We start from the raw sequence: 21,106 nt of genomic DNA, 5'->3' as shown, positions 1-21,106 counted from the left end.
TGTTTTTGGAGCTTTTACCAGACAATTTAACAATTGATTCGAAAGTGTACTGCCATCGAGTAAACAAATTGAGTAATATCATAAAACAGAAAAGGCGACCAGAATTGATCAACGAAACAGGTGTAGTGTTTTACCACGATAATGTCAAATTTCACACAAGTTTGGTAACTTGTCAGAAACTGTTATAACTTAGATGGGATGTGCTATCACACCAACCATATTTGCCAGATCAAGCACACTCAGATAATTACTTTTTCCGGTCTATACAAATATTTTTTAACTGTAAGACATTTACTTGAAATGACAATGTCAAAAATCACTTGGATCAGTTTTTTGTAAGCAACAGTCAAAACTTTTATGAATGTGAAATCATGCTACTAGCAGGAACGAGGACAACAGGTATTTGACCAAAATGGTCAATATATAATTCAATAAAATATTTATTTATTATAAAAATATTGTGTTTTTTTTCACAGAAAAAAACGAACTTACTTTCCGAACAACTCAATATATTACAAAAAATAAAGATAAGACATATTATTTACTTTCCGCACAAGAAATGCAAAACTTTCTGCTGCAAAATTACGGATATATTCTTTTTGGTCATCTTTTAACAAAGGCAGGTAAGTTCTGAAAAAATATCAATGTTTCAAATAAATAACATCTATAAATTTTAATTTCTAAAAAACCATATTTATTATACTTATAATTATATTACTTACATAAAAACATTTTCAATATCTTTCACCATATATCTCCAAAGAAATTTGAAAAGGTAAGACAAACAGACAAACACATTTTCAATCATTTCAGTACTTTTTGTGTCCAAAAGTTTAACAACTGATGAAAAAATCTTTGGAAAAAATGGATAAAAGTCCATTTGTAAATCCCTGGCCAATGCTACAACAAGTCTGTAAAAAGTATTAAAAATATCTTAAATTAATAGGTAATTAATAAATAATCAATAAAAAGCAATAGTTCAATCTCACATTTTTTAATAAGAATTTTTAAACTAATGGTAACATTTTTCAATAATGATTTTCTTTGTTTTCAAAAATATAATCATTACTGCATAAAAATATTTATAACTAAAACCCAATAGTTATATATTAAAGCCAAATGAATGCCTGATTGTATTAGGCTATTTTACTACTTCTATTAATAGTAGTATTAAAACAATCCAATGTAATCTAGCAATCATTTGGCTTTAATATTAATGCATTAAACTGTTAATATTCAAATATTATTAATTTGTTATTAGTATCAAGGGCAAACTAGCCACTGTAGTTAATTTATTAAATTAAACAATATACATTTAATAGTGTGTAAAATTGAAATAATGAAAATATTTTTAACCTAGACATCTTCAGGAGTGTACAGATGAAAGTGAAATACCAACGTCCATTAGGAAAGAAGACAGAATACAGTAAATAAGCAAGGGGAGGTGGATTATGACGGTAGCAATTGATGTGAAAGACAAAGGAGATATTTCCAGGAAGGAGAAAAAAGATTTCATCTGTGAAGTTTGAACACATGTTGGTAATATTGTTGTTATAAATCTTGCACTTTTCTACAATGCTAGTATAGGCCATTCATACCAGTATTTTAAAAGAACAAATGTTTAAATGTCCTGAAAAAAATTTGAAGAGAGAACATTTGTTTCTTGGAAGAAAACCAGGAAAAATATTAAATAATAAACTGATTTATCCTAGAAAAATTATGAAATAGTGAAACCATCAATAGAAATATCAAACAGATTTGTTAATTGGTGACTATATATGTTGATTTGTGTTTTGCAGTTAAAGGTGATTTCAACTTCACTTTAAAAAATAATGGCAATGTAAAATATTTAAAAGTTCTCCAAACAGTCGCATGAGATACATCTACTGGTAATTCAGCAGCAGATTGCCTTGTTGACATGTTTTTTTATAAGCTTTCAAAACTTGTCTCTAATTTCTGGATGTTAAACATTTAGGCTATCCTGACTTCCTTTTTTTACCCATAATTTTTACCTTGTTGCAAAACATTTCAAATAGCATTTGTAGATCTATTTACAGCTGCAGCAATTTGCCCCAGAGACTTGCCTGAACCATTCAAATAATAAATTTTATGTATTTCTTGCTCCTGAAGTACAGTTCCACAAGGCATTCTTGAAAATGTTTATATAACATTCAATAAACATTCAAAAAAGTCACCATGACAGTTAAAAATGATGACATCTCACCCTAGTAATGATAATTTTAATTATTATTATGATAAATTAATTTTTAATAAATTAAAAATTAATTCCTACTCCATTATCATTATTATCATTATTAAAGCAAAAAGTTTGTAATTTAAAACATAGGTTACATCAATGTCACGTTACTTTTATCTATTATTTCTATCATTATGAATAATATTTTATTGTAACCATAGCAACGATTTTAAATTTTTCTATTATAAAATAACTCTTCTATTTTCAACATGTAGCTCCTAACAATGACTATTAAGGGCTGAATTTATATGCATTTAAAATCACAGTATATGCACATACATATGTATGTAAAAATGCCAGATATATACTTTCTGCATATTTTGAAAAATCTTGGTAACATTAATAAAATTTTCGTCATCTGAATCAAAATAAAACTATGCTGAAAACAGAAATACATTCATAGTTTCTGTCTCAGTTGCAAAAAATTGTAATTTGAATATAATTTCATTCAATTCAGGTTAAAAATAATTTGTTAATAGAATTTTTAATTCAAAATAATTATGTATTTATGAAATACACAATTATTTCTTACTTAAAGAAATTGTTTTTCAAATAATACTCTTTGCATCTAATTTAAATTTTAATGTATATTTTAGAATTATGATCATACAACAGCACAATTAAGATTACTTTTAAAAATCATTAATAAAATTTAATATATTAGGTTGTTCGGAAAGTAAGTTCGGTTTTTTTTTTACCACTAGACAGATTAATCGTATTTAAACCATATTATCCATATATATTTTGACAGCTAGCATTTTAAGGCTTATTTCTAAAAAATTTTGTTTGATTTTGTGCAATTGTTTATTTTTTGTGTCCCATCAAATATTCAAGATCAAAAGCAGCATTTTCAGCATATTTTGCTCTTTTAGTAACGAAAAGGTAAGAATGCTGTTCAAGTGAAAAAAAAATTGTGTGACGTGTATGGAGATGATGTGTTGACAGAACGACAGTGCCAAAACTGGTTTACAAAATTTTGTTCTGGCAATTTCAATATTGAAGATGCACCACGTTCTGGATGGCCAGTTGAAGTCAACAAAAACAAAATAAAGGCACTGATTGAAGCAANCTAGTACACCGATAGTGATACTTGTTCATAGATGATGTGTATAATTGAATTAAGTTGTATACCGAGCAAAATTTGTTTCGTCCAAACAGGATGTATTCCAAATTAAATGTATTCTAAAGCAGATGTATACCGAGGTACCACTGTATATAAAAGGATTGCTGCAAATTAATTTTGCACATTAATCAAATCCCACGTTAAGCAAAACCATGTTAACAGAGATATCTGTAGTTTATTTTCTACATTTTCAAAAAATTACTTCTTGTACATATACATGCCTATTTGTTTTTAACAAAATTGGAGGAAAATCCAGATAAATGGAGTTTCACTGTATTAATAAAAAATATAAATATTTTTTCCATTTAATGTTAACATAATTCTGACATATCCTATAGTTTAAACAATTTTCAAAATTGACATTAACATTCCATGCCATACTAGTGTGTAGCATGGAATATTAATAATCTAATGTTTAATGTTTAATAATCTAATAACACCATTATAGTAACAATGTTTGATACTAATTTAAATTATCTACTATTTATATACAAAATTTAAAATTCAAAACTCACAGGCTTCATACAACTATGAAATTCTTTTCTAACACCTTTCATCACATGAAATAACAACTGTGCAAAGCCATTAACCATCTGTAAAATAATATTAACCAATTAATTAATAGATAACTTATTTATTGTGAGAAAATACTCTATTTATATCTAACATTATGGTTCCACCTGTTAATTGAAACAAAATTCAGAATTTTGCATTTAACTTCTAAAAATAAAACAAAACTCAAAATACAATATAAACTGCTACAAAAAATTCACAAAAGACACAATTTTCAAAAAATCTACCTATCATAAGTATGAAAAAAATTTTAAATATCTATAATATCTTTATTATTAATTTAAAATAACATTTTTGTAAAAACATAAGTAGGTAGATTAATCATTTAGTACTGTGAAAGAATCAGGATGATTGTATAAAGTGGTTTAAAGATCAGTTTCGTGTGTAAGAATTACTTCCATTTGTTTTCTTTATTTAAGACAGTCTTCTGCGATTCTTCTACGCTCTTAGGTTGACGATACAAACAAGCTGCGGCTATACCCTGTATTTAATAATTTATAACATATACATTTAATTCTGGAAGGTAAAGAAACACTTGTGTCAAGATTAAAATATTTGAATTTTTTATTCAATGCCAGTAAGTTCAATCATCTTCATTTACTCTAACTTGACTATAACCTTGACACAAGATGACTTTTTTCTCAGAAAATCTGTAACAAAACAACAAAACTATATATTTTAGGGAAAATGTGGTAATTTTATTCTTTTTACCTCATTTTATGTTACTGTCAAAACAAAGTGTAGTAATATTCATTATTTACCTTGAGATACTTAGTTTTATTTTTCTCAATGTCCAAAATTATTTCTAATAATATCTTGCTTGAATGATCAGGATGAAGGCTAACATTAGCAGCTAACACTGTTACATAATCTTAGGATTTATTTATGCCATTTGACATACTAAATAAAATCATCCTATACCCAAATCATAAAAGAAGTCTGTCTAGAGAAATACTGTTGAGTTCGATTAACTGAATTAACTCATGTGAATATATTTGGTTGCTGGAGTTGAGAGCAATTGGAATGTTCTACTTTGTAAACTGTTTCTTAACAAAATAACGTACCAGTGAGCCTGTTACCGGTGTGTATCTCTTACTAAATCAACTGTTACAAATGTTTCAGTCAGAAGTTGCATGTTACCTGAAGAAGAACTTCAACATGCAACTTCTGACCAAATGTGATTCAGATTAAATTGAATTGAAACACCAGCTGGAACTCAATCGCGTCGATGTTGATAATGTCACTCGGGCATGTGCTGTATTATCTGTAGCAGTTTAACGTAAGTTCTTGTTTAAGAACGCATGCTGGGCCGTATATGGCACATGCCCAAGTGATGTTATTGACATCCACAGAATTGAGTTCCAGCTGGTGTTCCAATTCAATTTAATTTGAATTACATTTGGTCAGAAGTTGTATGTTACCTGAAAAACTTGTGGGTTCGAAAATGTTTGTAATGGCTGATTTAGTAAGAAACACACACCGGTAACAGGCTCACTGGTACATTATTTTGATTTAATCCAGTGTAGTAATATTGTATTTGTTTCTTAACAAGCAAATACTTATTGTGACATCATCACTATGCCAGGCTACAATTTTTTAAATTTATTTAATTTAAAATATATTTTCTCTACCTCAAATTATGGTAGTAGTGTCTTGCCCCTGTATATCATACTTTTCCTGTTAGCAATAGAGTTATGCCAGTCATCTACCTAACTCCTTTCAAGGAAAAATTTTTTAATTGAAGTAACATAACTTCAAGTTTGCATTGTAAATTCAAATATAGTTAATAGGGACCTCATGCCCCTAAGCTTTCCATATCTCATCTTGGCTTTCATGTATCTAACTCCATTCTCGAGATTATGGAAGGCCAGATGGACAGACAACTGGCAGATTAAGGCAGGAATTTATAGATCTACAATTTTTTCAAATTGCAGCCTAATAAGATACCAAACCCAATATATCATGTAACCATGCCTGTAGAATTTTTGAAAGAATTTGGAAATAACTGTGATTTAATGTCAGAAGAACAAGATAAGATTCAATTTATATGTAAAGCTGTAGATAATCCCCAAAACCAGAAGTATGATTCAGTGAAACAATAGAGCAAGCTTGGAACAAAAGAAGAAAGAAACTTTATTGCATATTCATTGCAAACATGCATGTTTACAATGAATATGCTAGAAAACATGAATTAATATTTAAAATCTTAAAATCATAGTTTAAACAAAGTAGATAATGAAAATTAATTTTTACAAATAATTTTGATGTTATATACACCAAAACTTACAGAAAGCAGCATTCATGTTAACAATATTAACAATACAACATATTTATTGCAAACATGCATGTTTGCAATAAATATGTTGTATTGTTAATATTTTTCTATATACATATTTTAAACAATAAATTTAAAATTTTATCATAATATTACCTTTGAATTTTCTTCCAATTGATGAAACATAAAAATAAAAAACTTTTCTTTGTCATTCACCTGAAAATTTATGATAAAGGTTATACTAAGATACAAATAATAAAGTTTCAAATTTTTAATGTACCGTATATGCTGCTATGTAAATCAACATTCTAGGTTAAAAAATTTCTCTAAAACTAGAGGTCAACTTATGTGGCAGGTATAAAATCTTTGTTACAGAATAACATTCCTCCTAAAAACACTCCTAATAATCATTAAGTGCCAGTTACCATAAATGCAGCAGGTCTCTACAAATATTTTCAACTAAAACTTGTGTTTGATTAACCTTTTTTTAATTTACTTAATATACAGACTAATATAATAATAAAAGCTCAGTATAAACAAACATTAATTAATCTTTATTCAAGATATCACTCACTACAAAGATACTACTCTCAACAAACAATAAATGTCTATCATTTTTGCATACCAGCTATCCATCCTCAACCAACAGAAATCCTTTTTAACATTGAAAACTGTTCAAAATCTCTCTAAAATGTAAGAATGAATGTATATGAATATTATATTAATGCCACCATTAGAATGCTATGTACTCATCTTGCAGAATATTAAAATGATATCATACAAGCCACAAAATTATCCAAATCAATTTTATTAAGTGGCTTAAAGATTCTTTGAATGAACATGTTTGTTATAACCCTGCACACAAATGTGAGAAATGATATACATTTCAAATAATGATACATGTAAGCAACCAGTTTTCTCTTCCCAACTATTGGATTTAATTGATTCTAAAGTATATAGTGTGATCATAAAGTCCCTCTGCAGTGACCACACCTATGTAGCTCAGCCAAGTGGAGGTGGTCTCTTTCAATGTATGATCTGCTTGTGATGTCATTACTTCATTCCTGGAATCTACTCTCATTTCTCTGCCCATTGTGAAGGGACCTTACAATCACAGTGTATATTCTTATACACTTCACACTTCATATGTAAATTTTAGTAATCTCTAAACATTATTCTTGTTACAACTATAAAATTACGTAATATATATGATTATTTTCCAATCTTCCAATCTAATCTAAAAATAATGATTTTTATAATATTTTGCACCATATATATAAACAGGCTTTAATTTTGTAATAAGATTATAAGGGATTTGTAAATTCAAATTTAAAAAAAATTGTCCTAAATACTTAATAATAAATATCCTAAATATCCTTCAAAAACTGTAATTTGTTTAGAAGTTTCAGTCAATTCTTCTATTTCATTTTTTTATCTGAAGAATGTTGATTTATTGAAAATACTTGTAATATTTCATTATTTTAGCTTATCACAACACACCTTTCTTGTTGCTGAGATAGTTTTATTGAAAACTAATGTTTTAACATTTCGGCCTACTCTATAGGCCATCCTCATACAGAGGCCTATAGACTAGGCTGAAAATGTTAGTTTTCAATAAAACTATCACGGCAACAAGAAAGGTGTGTTGTGACAAGGTAATTATTTGCTGAACATGTTCTGTTTAATATTTAATTATTTATTAATTTCTACTTTTATACTTGCAAATACCATTCACACATATAGACACTCACTATTTATGACTTTATTTAGACAATTAAAAATATATTTAATATCATTAGGATATAATTTAAATCACAAATTTAATCAAAGTTTAGATAATAAATAAGTCTTTTCGACAAAAGTAAAATTATCATCACTGTGGTATTTCTATCATAGAAAATAGAATATAGAAAATCATAGAAATTCATATCTTCATGTACTCATAGTTTTGGTGATGCTTTAATTCATATTTTTTCATATTTACTGTAATAACTGTAACAAGGTTGGTCAAGCTGATCTGATAGCACACTCCACAAAAGCAAATGAAATATTAATTTTGTGTTTCAGTGTTCAATCAACTACTTTAATGGAGTGGCAATTACATAAAAGTAGTTTTTACTATATTTAGTTTTTGGAGTATTAATATTAATTAATTAACCATTAATTAATTAATTATATAATTAAGATATTATGATTAATTATATAATTAAATTAATTTTTAATAAATTAAAAATTAATTCCTACTCCATTATCATTATTATCATTATTAAAGCAAAAAGTTTGTAATTTAAAACATAGGTTACATCAATGTCACGTTACTTTTATCTATTATTTCTATCATTATGAATAATATTTTATTGTAACCATAGCAACGATTTTAAATTTTTCTATTATAAAATAACTCTTCTATTTTCAACATGTAGCTCCTAACAATGACTATTAAGGGCTGAATTTATATGCATTTAAAATCACAGTATATGCACATACATATGTATGTAAAAATGCCAGATATATACTTTCTGCATATTTTGAAAAATCTTGGTAACATTAATAAAATTTTCGTCATCTGAATCAAAATAAAACTATGCTGAAAACAGAAATACATTCATAGTTTCTGTCTCAGTTGCAAAAAATTGTAATTTGAATATAATTTCATTCAATTCAGGTTAAAAATAATTTGTTAATAGAATTTTTAATTCAAAATAATTATGTATTTATGAAATACACAATTATTTCTTACTTAAAGAAATTGTTTTTCAAATAATACTCTTTGCATCTAATTTAAATTTTAATGTATATTTTAGAATTATGATCATACAACAGCACAATTAAGATTACTTTTAAAAATCATTAATAAAATTTAATATATTAGGTTGTTCGGAAAGTAAGTTCGGTTTTTTTTTTACCACTAGACAGATTAATCGTATTTAAACCATATTATCCATATATATTTTGACAGCTAGCATTTTAAGGCTTATTTCTAAAAAATTTTGTTTGATTTTGTGCAATTGTTTATTTTTTGTGTCCCATCAAATATTCAAGATCAAAAGCAGCATTTTCAGCATATTTTGCTCTTTTAGTAACGAAAAGGTAAGAATGCTGTTCAAGTGAAAAAAAAATTGTGTGACGTGTATGGAGATGATGTGTTGACAGAACGACAGTGCCAAAACTGGTTTACAAAATTTTGTTCTGGCAATTTCAATATTGAAGATGCACCACGTTCTGGATGGCCAGTTGAAGTCAACAAAAACAAAATAAAGGCACTGATTGAAGCAAACTGCCGAATAACAACATGTGAAATCACTAAGAGATTAAATCTGTCAAATTAAACTGTTTATGATTACTTGAAACAAATTGGTTTCATTTCAATGCTTGATATATGGGTTCCACATGTTAAAGAGAGATGCTCTCTCTGGTGGAATTTTAATGAAATTTTTTTTTGGAGCTTTTCCCAGACAATTTAACAATTGATTCGAAAGTGTACTGCCATCGAGTAAACAAATTGAGTAATATCATAAAACAGAAAAGGCGACCAGAATTGATCAACGAAACAGATGTAGTGTTTTACCACAATAATGTCAAATTTCACACAAGTTTGGTAACTCGTCAGAAACTGTTATAACTTAGATGGGACGTGCTATCACACCAACCATATTCGCCAGATCGAGCACACTCAGATTATTACTTGTTCTGGTCTATACAATTTTTTTTAACTGTAAGACATTTACTTGAAATGACAATGTCAAAAATCACTTGGATCAGTTTTTTGTAAGCAACAGTCAAAACTTTTATGAATGTGAAATCATGCTACTAGCAGGAACGAGGACAACAGGTATTTGACCAAAATGGTCAATATATAATTCAATAAAATATTTATTTATTATAAAAATATTGTGTTTTTTTTCACAGAAAAAAACGAACTTACTTTCCGAACAACTCAATATATTACAAAAAATAAAGATAAGACATATTATTTACTTTCCGCACAAGAAATGCAAAACTTTCTGCTGCAAAATTACGGATATATTCTTTTTGGTCATCTTTTAACAAAGGCAGGTAAGTTCTGAAAAAATATCAATGTTTCAAATAAATAACATCTATAAATTTTAATTTCTAAAAAACCATATTTATTATACTTATAATTATATTACTTACATAAAAACATTTTCAATATCTTTCACCATATATCTCCAAAGAAATTTGAAAAGGTAAGACAAACAGACAAACACATTTTCAATCATTTCAGTACTTTTTGTGTCCAAAAGTTTAACAACTGATGAAAAAATCTTTGGAAAAAATGGATAAAAGTCCATTTGTAAATCCCTGGCCAATGCTACAACAAGTCTGTAAAAAGTATTAAAAATATCTTAAATTAATAGGTAATTAATAAATAATCAATAAAAAGCAATAGTTCAATCTCACATTTTTTAATAAGAATTTTTAAACTAATGGTAACATTTTTCAATAATGATTTTCTTTGTTTTCAAAAATATAATCATTACTGCATAAAAATATTTATAACTAAAACCCAATAGTTATATATTAAAGCCAAATGAATGCCTGATTGTATTAGGCTATTTTACTACTTCTATTAATAGTAGTATTAAAACAATCCAATGTAATCTAGCAATCATTTGGCTTTAATATTAATGCATTAAACTGTTAATATTCAAATATTATTAATTTGTTATTAGTATCAAGGGCAAACTAGCCACTGTAGTTAATTTATTAAATTAAACAATATACATTTAATAGTGTGTAAAATTGAAATAATGAAAATATTTTTAACCTAGACATCTTCAGGAGTGTACAGATGAAAGTGAAATACCAACGTCCATTAGGAAAGAAGACAGAATACAGTAAATAAGCAAGGGGAGGTGGATTATGACGGTAGCAATTGATGTGAAAGACAAAGGAGATATTTCCAGGAAGGAGAAAAAAGATTTCATCTGTGAAGTTTGAACACATGTTGGTAATATTGTTGTTATAAATCTTGCACTTTTCTACAATGCTAGTATAGGCCATTCATACCAGTATTTTAAAAGAACAAATGTTTAAATGTCCTGAAAAAAATTCGAAGAGAGAACATTTGTTTCTTGGAAGAAAACCAGGAAAAATATTAAATAATAAACTGATTTATCCTAGAAAAATTATGAAATAGTGAAACCATCAATAGAAATATCAAACAGATTTGTTAATTGGTGACTATATATGTTGATTTGTGTTTTGCAGTTAAAGGTGATTTCAACTTCACTTTAAAAAATAATGGCAATGTAAAATATTTAAAAGTTCTCCAAACAGTCGCATGAGATACATCTACTGGTAATTCAGCAGCAGATTGCCTTGTTGACATGTTTTTTTATAAGCTTTCAAAACTTGTCTCTAATTTCTGGATGTTAAATATTTAGGCTATCCTGACTTCCTTTTTTTACCCATAATTTTTACCTTGTTGCAAAACATTTCAAATAGCATTTGTAGATCTATTTACAGCTGCAGCAATTTGCCCCAGAGACTTGCCTGAACCATTCAAATAATAAATTTTATGTATTTCTTGCTCCTGAAGTACAGTTCCACAAGGCATTCTTGAAAATGTTTATATAACATTCAATAAACATTCAAAAAAGTCACCATGACAGTTAAAAATGATGACATCTCACCCTAGTAATGATAATTTTAATTATTATTATGATAAATTAATTTTTAAGAGATTTTTAACTGGTGTACTTATACTTTTGTAACACATCAAAAAATGAATATTTGTGGAAAACATTTATGCTGCTTTATGAAATGTAAAAAACCTGATAAAATAATTAAAATAATGATAAAAAAATAATCTATATTAATATTATAAAGAGGTAAAGTTTGTAAGTTTGAATGTAGGAGATAATCTCCGAAACTACTCATCTGATTTCAAAAATTCTTTCACCAATATTTAGAATGGATCTTCAGGGTGGACATAGGCTGTATATTATTCCATTAAACATTCATATAAATTAAAAGATATCATCTAGGTAAGCATTATATTTTTGGTGTCAGTGGATGACAAGGGGCAAGACGTGTACGTATACAAGATAGATAACCATGCGGCATAGTCATGTGGTCAGCGAGATACGCAGTGCACGGTCCAAACTCGTATAACTATAAAGGTTATCTTATGTAAGAGTTTATCACACCAAATGACCAATCTAACACATTTTTACAATTCTTTATTCCTATAATGTACACAATTTAAATAATTTTTAAATGTGTTAGATTGGGAACATGGTGTGATAAAATCTTACATAAGAACCTTAATAAATATAAATCAAATATTATAATATAATATAGTAGAAATGTTAGAAGTATGAAATAATCTAATAATCTTAATATTTGCTGTTGTTATTTTTTGCCGGAGCAATGCCAGGCTCATCTGCTAGTTAATATTATTTCTAGTAATAACTTTAAAATAAATTTTGAAAAAAACACAAAATATATGATGTTCCTATACTTTTTTAAACAGACTGTACATTCAATAATTGTTTCCATTGTAGCGTCAAAGAATATAGTCATCGAGATTTTTAATCTTGTCTTAAAATATATATTTTGTCCTGGATTTTTAGAAGTTTTATCTTTGCAATGAAAATTTTTGAAGCTATCCAATGTCACAAAATTTTTAAACAATTTACATAAATATAGGCAGGGAAGAGCCTATAGAAGGTCAATTCCACCAATGTTGATTGCATTCTAGTGATTGTGAAAAGACATTTAAGAAGATTATGAAAGTTTTTCTTTCTGAAATCATGATCATGTCTTCAATGGTGTGTATTTTTTAAATATATATTTTCATCTTGAATTTTTAAAATGTTTTTTACAATGATCAATTTTATTGTATTTTACAGAAATAGTTGCAAAAGTAATTCTCTCTCTCTCAAATGATGATAAAGTAATTCTTAGTTAAGCAATCTATAACAGAGTTTAAAGTGATATATTTTAAGAGACAATAATTATATTTCAAAGAAACATAGGGATTAAATGGAAAATAACAGGATTTTTAATAATAAGATTATTTAAATACTTTTGGAATATTTACACATCATTACATTTACAATGTAAGCAATACAGTAAATTAATGGTATTTGGGTAATTAAATGGTAACAATACCAGCTAGCTAGTTCATATCATTATTTCAATCATGTTCTCAATAATTAAACTGTTTTATTAATTTACAACAATGGTATTTCATACTTTGAATAACTTTAACTTTGTGTTATCCAGAGTCTAAATGCTAAATTTGAAAGGAATTTGAATGATGATTCTATGTTCAAACTATTTATGCAGTGAAAAATGCACTTGCTGCATAAACACCATCTGTTGTGTGCCCAAGTTGTCTCTCTCTCTCTCTCTAACTGTGAAAGTATCTCTTGTATTACACTCATATGTTCAGCACATTTTGGGCTGCAACTTTCAAATTGCATATCTGTAGATTCCCACTGTTTTTCTGTCCATCCTTCCTTCCTTAATCTCAAGAATGGAGTTAGACAGATAAAAATTGAGACCAGACACGGAAAGCTTAGTGAATAGAGGCTCTAATTAACTATATATGCACTTCCAGTCTGAACCAGAAGTCATATAATTTTTTAAATTAAAATATGAATAAAAATTGCAGCCTGGCATTGCAGCAATAATTTCTCTTTATTTTTGGTATGTTTGGTTAAATATGTAACTCATACCTATTAACCATGGCATCCAAGAAGAATGTGGAAGGAACGAAGCCTAAAAGGAAAGTTGTTGTATCGATGATTGAGATGAAAAAAAGACTTATTGCAAAACATGAATACAATACACATATGGCAGATCTGACAGCCATGTTTAAGATGACAAAGTCAACAATGTGGACCATTCTTAAGAAGAAGGAAGCAATAAAAACAGCAAATGTGGCTAAAGGTATAACAACGATCACCTCCAGGAAAACACATGTTATTGAAGAGATGGAAAAATTCATCCTAGTGTGAATAAATCAGAATCAATTGGCTGGTCATATCATCTCTGAGAAAATTATTTGAGAGAAATCCAAACAAGCTGCATAGTGACCTTCAGAAATAGGACATCACCACTCCTCTCTAAAGTACAGCAAATAAAATTTTTATTTTATTATAGTTTTTACAAACTTTTAATTATTGTTTTGATGATTTAATTTTTTATTTAAGGCAGTAAACAGCAAATACAAATAATTTAAAGTAAAAATAACACAATTAAATGAAATGGATATTATTTAAGGTCCTGGAATGGATTCATTCATTTTTATCATTTCTAACAGGAAAAATTGTTCAAAGTCCAAATAAGACTTTGAATAATTCAGAGTTCAAATGTCCTCTTGGAACTAGTTAAATTCAAAGTACAAAACACCAGTTGTTTCCAAAACAGAAATAAGTAGAGATCTCGCTACCAGTAGTTTTTTGCTCTTTTGTGACAAACAGTGTAATTTAGCAACAACTTTTGTCTGCAAATTTGTGAAAAAATGATGAAAAATTTCACATTTACACAAATGCAATAGTTTCCTGTATGAAATTGTGTTTTTGCACATTTCAGAATTACTTCAAAATGCTTTAATACAGTAGCCCCTCGTTATATCGTGCTTGTTAGAAGACAAAGGAAAAAATATGATATATCTGGCAGCACAATATAACCAAGTGCTAAAAATTCTGGGCATATACTAAACAGATGATACATGCTATGGAATCTCTATCCTCTATTCTTTCATCAGCAACTGTTTATGATATAAAATAAGCTTAGTTTTGCAATAAAGAATTTTATTCATGATTATATTGAATTAAATGGCATTTAAGTAAATATCAATACCACAAAGATCCATTTAGCATTACTGTTTTTTTTAATAATGACATTTAAAGACAAATACCTTTAATATAAAAACAAATATCAGTTGCAATTTCATTATACAGTACTATATTTCATAATAAATCACTTATTGATTGATATAATCAATAGTCTACCTTGAAGAGAATTTCTTTTCCAAGCTGCCTTTACTGTATGGTGACAGAAAAAACAGAGACACTTAATTGTGATCTTAGTTTGATTATGAGATTAGCATTTCTAATTTTGTACTGATCGATATCAAAATAAAATCAACAATTTTTATTACGTTGAAAGCATTTTTTTTTACATTACTTGTTTTGCTATGAAATCTTGAATTTTGCTAGTTTTCAAGACATCATTAGCAAAAAACTACAGATTTGAAAAAGCTAATGGAATCCCTACATAAGTGAATGTAAAGTTAAATGTGTTATGGAGTTTATGGGAGCAAATTAGTTTGTAGGCAATGATGTCAATGATTTGTTAGCTAAAATAAACTTTTATGATTACTCAAAAGAAATGTGTGGACTTTTGCAAATTTTTCTATAAAATACAATGAAAGAGACTTGTAAAAAATACATAAATAAAAAGAAAGATAAATTTTCTAAAGAAAAATTGAGAGAAAGAGATGAAATTTAATGACACCATTAATCCAAACATGTGTGTACAAATTCATCACACAAATGCAATGGTGCATCAATGCCACAAACAAAATTATCATATAGATAACAGGAAAAAACAAAAAATTTAAATTTAACAGCTACCATATGCAAAATTATTATATAAAATTACAATATTATATAAATAAAATATTATATAAAATAAAATTATAATATAAAATTGTATGGCAACTGGAGCAAATATAGCATTCAAAATTTTGTTCATAAACCAAATTCTTCATAAACAGGAATGTTTGTAACCCGAGGTTTGACTATAAAAATTTTGTACATATTTTTCAAAGAAAAGCCTATTTTACTCCTAACAATACAATTAATTAATTACATGCAGTAGAAATAATTCAAAATTTTTTAATAGTAAAAGTCCACATCATTAAAAACATGAAAATAAAAACAGATAAAATACAGAAATCTAAAGAAGAGAAATCAGTTTCAGATACATATTTTTAACAGTATATAGTGTACTTTATATACAGTAATTAAGATAAAGTAAATCAAAAAATTTCTGAATACTTACTCTAAAGTAGCATCTAATGCCAAATTTGAACAATCTTGAAGATGATTATTTAAAACAGCAATAATTACATCCTACCAAAATAAAAGTTATAACATTAACAAAATTACATTGGATACGTTTCTTAGTTTTTGAAATAATATTTAAAACACATTAAATTGACAATTAATATGCAATCAGGCAAAGCATGCACCATAACTTCACATGCCAAAGAATTATGAAATACACTTTGTAACTCCTCTTACACCCAAAATTTCTTATAAAATAAATGTAATATTAATTTTAAGGAGACAGCAGCATCAAATTTTGCAGCTGAATTTAAAGCAAAACTTTTTCTTGAAAACTGAAAACCACCAAATTTTCACCAAATTTGGTTGAGATTTGCTCAATTGGTCTTTCTAGAAAGCTTTGAACACCTACTCTTTAATTATGATCATCCTGTATTAACAGTGAATAATAGAATATTGAAACACAGGAACATCTGAAGTGAGTGCAAGCTGTTTGCAGTTGCACTCACTTCAGATGTCCCTTGAAGTACTGCTTCAAGAATAAAGATTATAAAACAGAAGTCACTAAACAAGTTAATTATGCAGAAATGTCCAAGTGTTGGGTAGAAAGTGTTAATAATTTAAACTGGCTTTTACATCAGACTCATTGATATATCACTTTGTTGAGTGTTTCTAGTGATGTATCAGTGGCCTAGAACCAATCATCACTGATTTACATAAATTATATAATTGTCTTTTTTCTCACTAAATTCTGGATATAAATTTAATTTGTTGAGTGCAAATGAAGATTTTCTTTATTTGTCATGTCAATGTCATCTGTCAGATGAATCTCAGTAAACTATTCCAAATCTACAGAAATAAAGTACAATTTTGCCTTAAAGTGCTTTAAACAATATATTGAGATTGGGAAAGAAAGATTTTCTTGTTCTGTTGGCCACATAAAGAAGAATGTCATTTTAGGACATTCCAGTTTTGCCACTTAAGCAATTCCAGACACACAAACAACTGCAACTGCAATGAGTGCGATTTGCACACATCTTGTCATAGTCCCATTGTTCATTGGCATTGCAACTCGGAAATATATGACCTTATAATAAACCAACATCTACTTTGTCTGCTATTATCTTCATTTTTTTTAATGCAAAGGAATGTCATTCATAAATGATGGTACATTTTACTTAGTTCTTTAGCTATGTTTAAAATAATAATGTTGTTACAAAACTAAAAAAATCAACATTTTATATACAGAAATCTAAAAATGGTACTTACAATCAATGCTGAGACTTTTGCTTATTTCACATCATGCCTATGTCTTCTTTTCTTTCTTTGATAAAACGAAGAATTAAAACACCACAGGCATTCATGAGCCTGAATAAGCTTAATCAATCTTGATTCTAAAACTTTACTTGTATTCTCACTTTCTGCCATGATGATAACTATTTTCAAAGTTGCCACCATATGGCATGGCACAAAGGCATTTGCTGAGTGGATGTGAGAGTAAACAAATTTTTTAGTTTCTAGTTGCAGTTGCACCAGTTTTAGAAGAGTTTATTAGTTATCAGGAACAGCCATTGTGGTTGCAGTTATCTGCATGACTAGAAATTGGAAGGTGTGACCAAGGCTTTAAGCAAAATGGCTGCTCATATGAGCAGCCATTTTGGAATTTGATTTATATAACCAACAGGGAATTTGATTTATATTTAAACTTATGTAGTTTTTTAGGGAGTTTCAGGGAGGCCGTAAAACAGTTTTACTGTAACTTAAGAGATGTATTCTGTCTGTTTTTGACTAATTAACTGTTCTGTTTAAGAATGTGTAACTAAGTTATTCTAATTTCAATAACTGAAGATGGCTTCAAAAAAACTGATAGCATTTCTGGCAAATAAATATTTTCAGTTACCTTAACTAAGCAGTGTACTCATATTACATAATATGTTTATGATTCTGACATAATGCAGTTTAAAATTTAATTTCTAATTTTACAGAAATTATAATGTACACTACTTACCTTTTTATGTACAATTTGTGGCAATGATTGTATATTCATACCCAAATCTTTGCACAATTTATCTAAATTCAAAAATTGTAAATTATTTATTTAAAACTGATAATAAATAAATAAATAATTGTTCTTTTTATTGTTTTTCTTACCAAAATCTTCAGTGCAATTTAATTCTGTCCATTTCTGCAAAGTCTCAAAAAAGAAAGTATCTGCTTCTTCAGGAGTCTGTTCAAATGTTCTAATTCGATGGATAACATCAACATTGATATCTGCTAGACGTTCTGAGAATGTCCGAAACTGTTAAAGTATACAATTATGTTGAAAAGGAATAAAATTAACATTTTATCTTCTAACAAATATATTAAAATAATAAACAAATATAATAAAATCAATCAGCCAAATTTTTAAATAGCAAATGTAGGCTATCCAAGATATCTTAAAAATACATAAATGCAGTTAGCCAGAACATGAACCAGTACTAATTGCAATACTTGGAGATAATTTTAAGTATAGTCTTGTTTCATGCAGAGTTTGCATGTTAGCCAGAACTACAGAATGCTACTCAATGATGAATTCCCTGATTTGCACATATTTTTCTCAAGCAGTGTATTTATTACAGTATAATAGAATTTTACTTTGTATATTCAGAAACATCATCAGGTCAAAATATTATTCATTATAGTGGAAACTTAAGTAAAATGTTTTATGCACATTTTAATTCTGTTTTGTTAATTGTAAATGATTGCATAAGTGTCTAGGAAATCATCTGAAACTACATGGAGCTCAAATTACTAGACACTTATGCAATAACTTACAATTAACAAAGTTAAAATGTGCTTAAAACATTTAACTTAAGTTTCTACTATAATGAATGACATTTTGGTCTGATGATGTTTCTAAGTGTAGAGAGTAAAATTTTATTATACTGTAAAAAATATACTATATGAGAAAAATTTATGCAAATCAGGACATTTATTACAGTGAGTATTCTGTAGTTTCCATGTTTAAAATGTTAAAAATGCTTTTGATGATTTAAGAATCAGATTCAGTAGCATAAGGAGTGTTACACACAAACACAGTTATTTTTTATTTTGGATAAACATAATGATGAAAAGCTGCTGCTTTGTTTTAATTCTCTGATCATAGCTGTGTGTGAGGCTTTGCAGTGTTAATGCATCACAATTAGGCCCAAGTGAACCTCAATCTAATATGATGATATGCCCTTTTTAAAAGGTTGTGTCATTGCATGAGTCCTAATGGAAAATGGTTAATTATAGTGCATGATTATCTATACTAATATTATAAAGAGGTAATGTTTGTATGTATGTATGTATGTATGTATGTAAGTTTGTTTGCAGCAGGTAATCTCCGAAACTACTCATCCAATTTCAAAAATTCTTTCACCGATATTTAGAATGGAACCTCAGGGTGGACATAGGCTGTATATTATTCCGTTAAGCATTCATATAAATTAAAATATATAATCTAGGTTAAGGCTTTTATGTCCAACAGATGGCATTACGAGTACGACGCCCTAAGTTTGCTTTTCTGTGAAAATGAACTAAAGCGGATATCTTCTATCTATCTATATAAATAAAAATGTAACGTTCGTTTGTTCCTACCGATTCCTTTGAAATTTTGACACAACGCTGCATTCGAAATACGCACGTGTTTTTATATAATATACACGTTGAAATTCAACCCCACTGAAGGGAGATGGTTAGGATTAAGGCTTACGGTAAAAAACTCTGCTTCTATTTATACTATTTTAGATGCAGGTTTTTGCATTTTTGATTGTGTTTTAATAGGGTACGTCAAGAGAATGTACACTAAGAAGAAATTTTTCGAAAAATTTCTCTCCCACAGGGAAAGTTTTATAAATTTATAATAGATACATTTTGAGCCACAACAACGCGTGGTGGGGTCTGCTAGTATTTTATAAAATTAAAAAAGCGATATCCGCAAAAAAATTTTAGCCAAAAATTACCGCAAAAAAAAAATCACATAAAAAGGAATTATGTGACAAGAAAGATTTTTTTCTTTACTAGACAAAACTGTTTAAAAAATTTTTTTCTGAAACAGAAATGAGAAAAACATGTGGGAAAATTCTTAAAAAATTTCCCATGTTTATTCTCCACTACATCGTGATAGTGCCATATCTGACTTACTCTCTCTACAAAGGTTAATATAGTAATAGTACTAGACCAACATAACAAAATACAAAAAAATATTGTTCTAAATAAAATAGAAAATAATACAAACAATTTAGAAAAAAGTAATATAGTTTATACACTTAACTGTAATTGGTGCTGAAACAATGGTATGTATAGGAGGAAAAAAAGACATTTAAAAATATGGGTAAAAGAACATATAAACACAATCAAATATAATATGTATAATTCCACTGTAGCTAAATATTGTAATTTTAAAGGTTGTCAAATAGTGAAAGATTCAATAAAGGTGATAAAATACGAAACTAATACAGGTATACCTCGCCTTACGTCGGTAATTGGTTCCAGGAGAACGACTTAAGTCGAATTTACTTGTCTCCGAATCTACTTGTCACTAGGAAAAACCATAAATTACTATTCCCAGTTCTGTATTTTATTTATTAATGCATTTTTAATAATATATGGTTAATAAGGATCTATTTTAAGCTTACAAACAAATAAATTTTAGTTTTTAATATAGTACAGAAAAAAGTAATCTAAATATATGAATGCAGGTACTGTAAATACAGTACATACTTGTAAATGTATATATTTTAATATGATTTTATGTGCTTTAAACGTTTTTCTAGTGATATTACGACTTCAATATTTGTGGC

General features: G+C 27.8%; 1 protein-coding gene across 1 annotated transcript in view; it reads right to left on the bottom strand.

The window, feature by feature from the left end:
• Window positions 1–21,106, bottom strand: part of LOC111634141 (small subunit processome component 20 homolog) — a 114,862-nt gene that overhangs the window by 90,537 nt on the left and 3,219 nt on the right. Inside the window, exons 2-8 of the mRNA XM_023378849.1 lie at window positions 18,429–18,576; window positions 18,286–18,347; window positions 16,273–16,343; window positions 10,384–10,572; window positions 10,207–10,291; window positions 6,385–6,444; window positions 3,896–3,973 (exon numbers count right to left, since the gene is read on the bottom strand). Coding sequence (XP_023234617.1) covers window positions 3,896–3,973; window positions 6,385–6,444; window positions 10,207–10,291; window positions 10,384–10,572; window positions 16,273–16,343; window positions 18,286–18,347; window positions 18,429–18,576 — 693 coding nt within the window. The remainder of the gene's footprint in view (window positions 1–3,895; window positions 3,974–6,384; window positions 6,445–10,206; window positions 10,292–10,383; window positions 10,573–16,272; window positions 16,344–18,285; window positions 18,348–18,428; window positions 18,577–21,106) is intronic.

This window comes from Centruroides sculpturatus, unplaced genomic scaffold, assembly GCF_000671375.1.
Source record: "Centruroides sculpturatus isolate CEXI.00-Female unplaced genomic scaffold, Cexi_2.0 scaffold649, whole genome shotgun sequence".
In the NCBI taxonomy this organism is placed as follows: domain Eukaryota; kingdom Metazoa; phylum Arthropoda; class Arachnida; order Scorpiones; family Buthidae; genus Centruroides; species Centruroides sculpturatus.
Note: the sequence above shows the minus strand (reverse complement) of the source record. Positions and strands in the feature narration are given on the sequence as shown.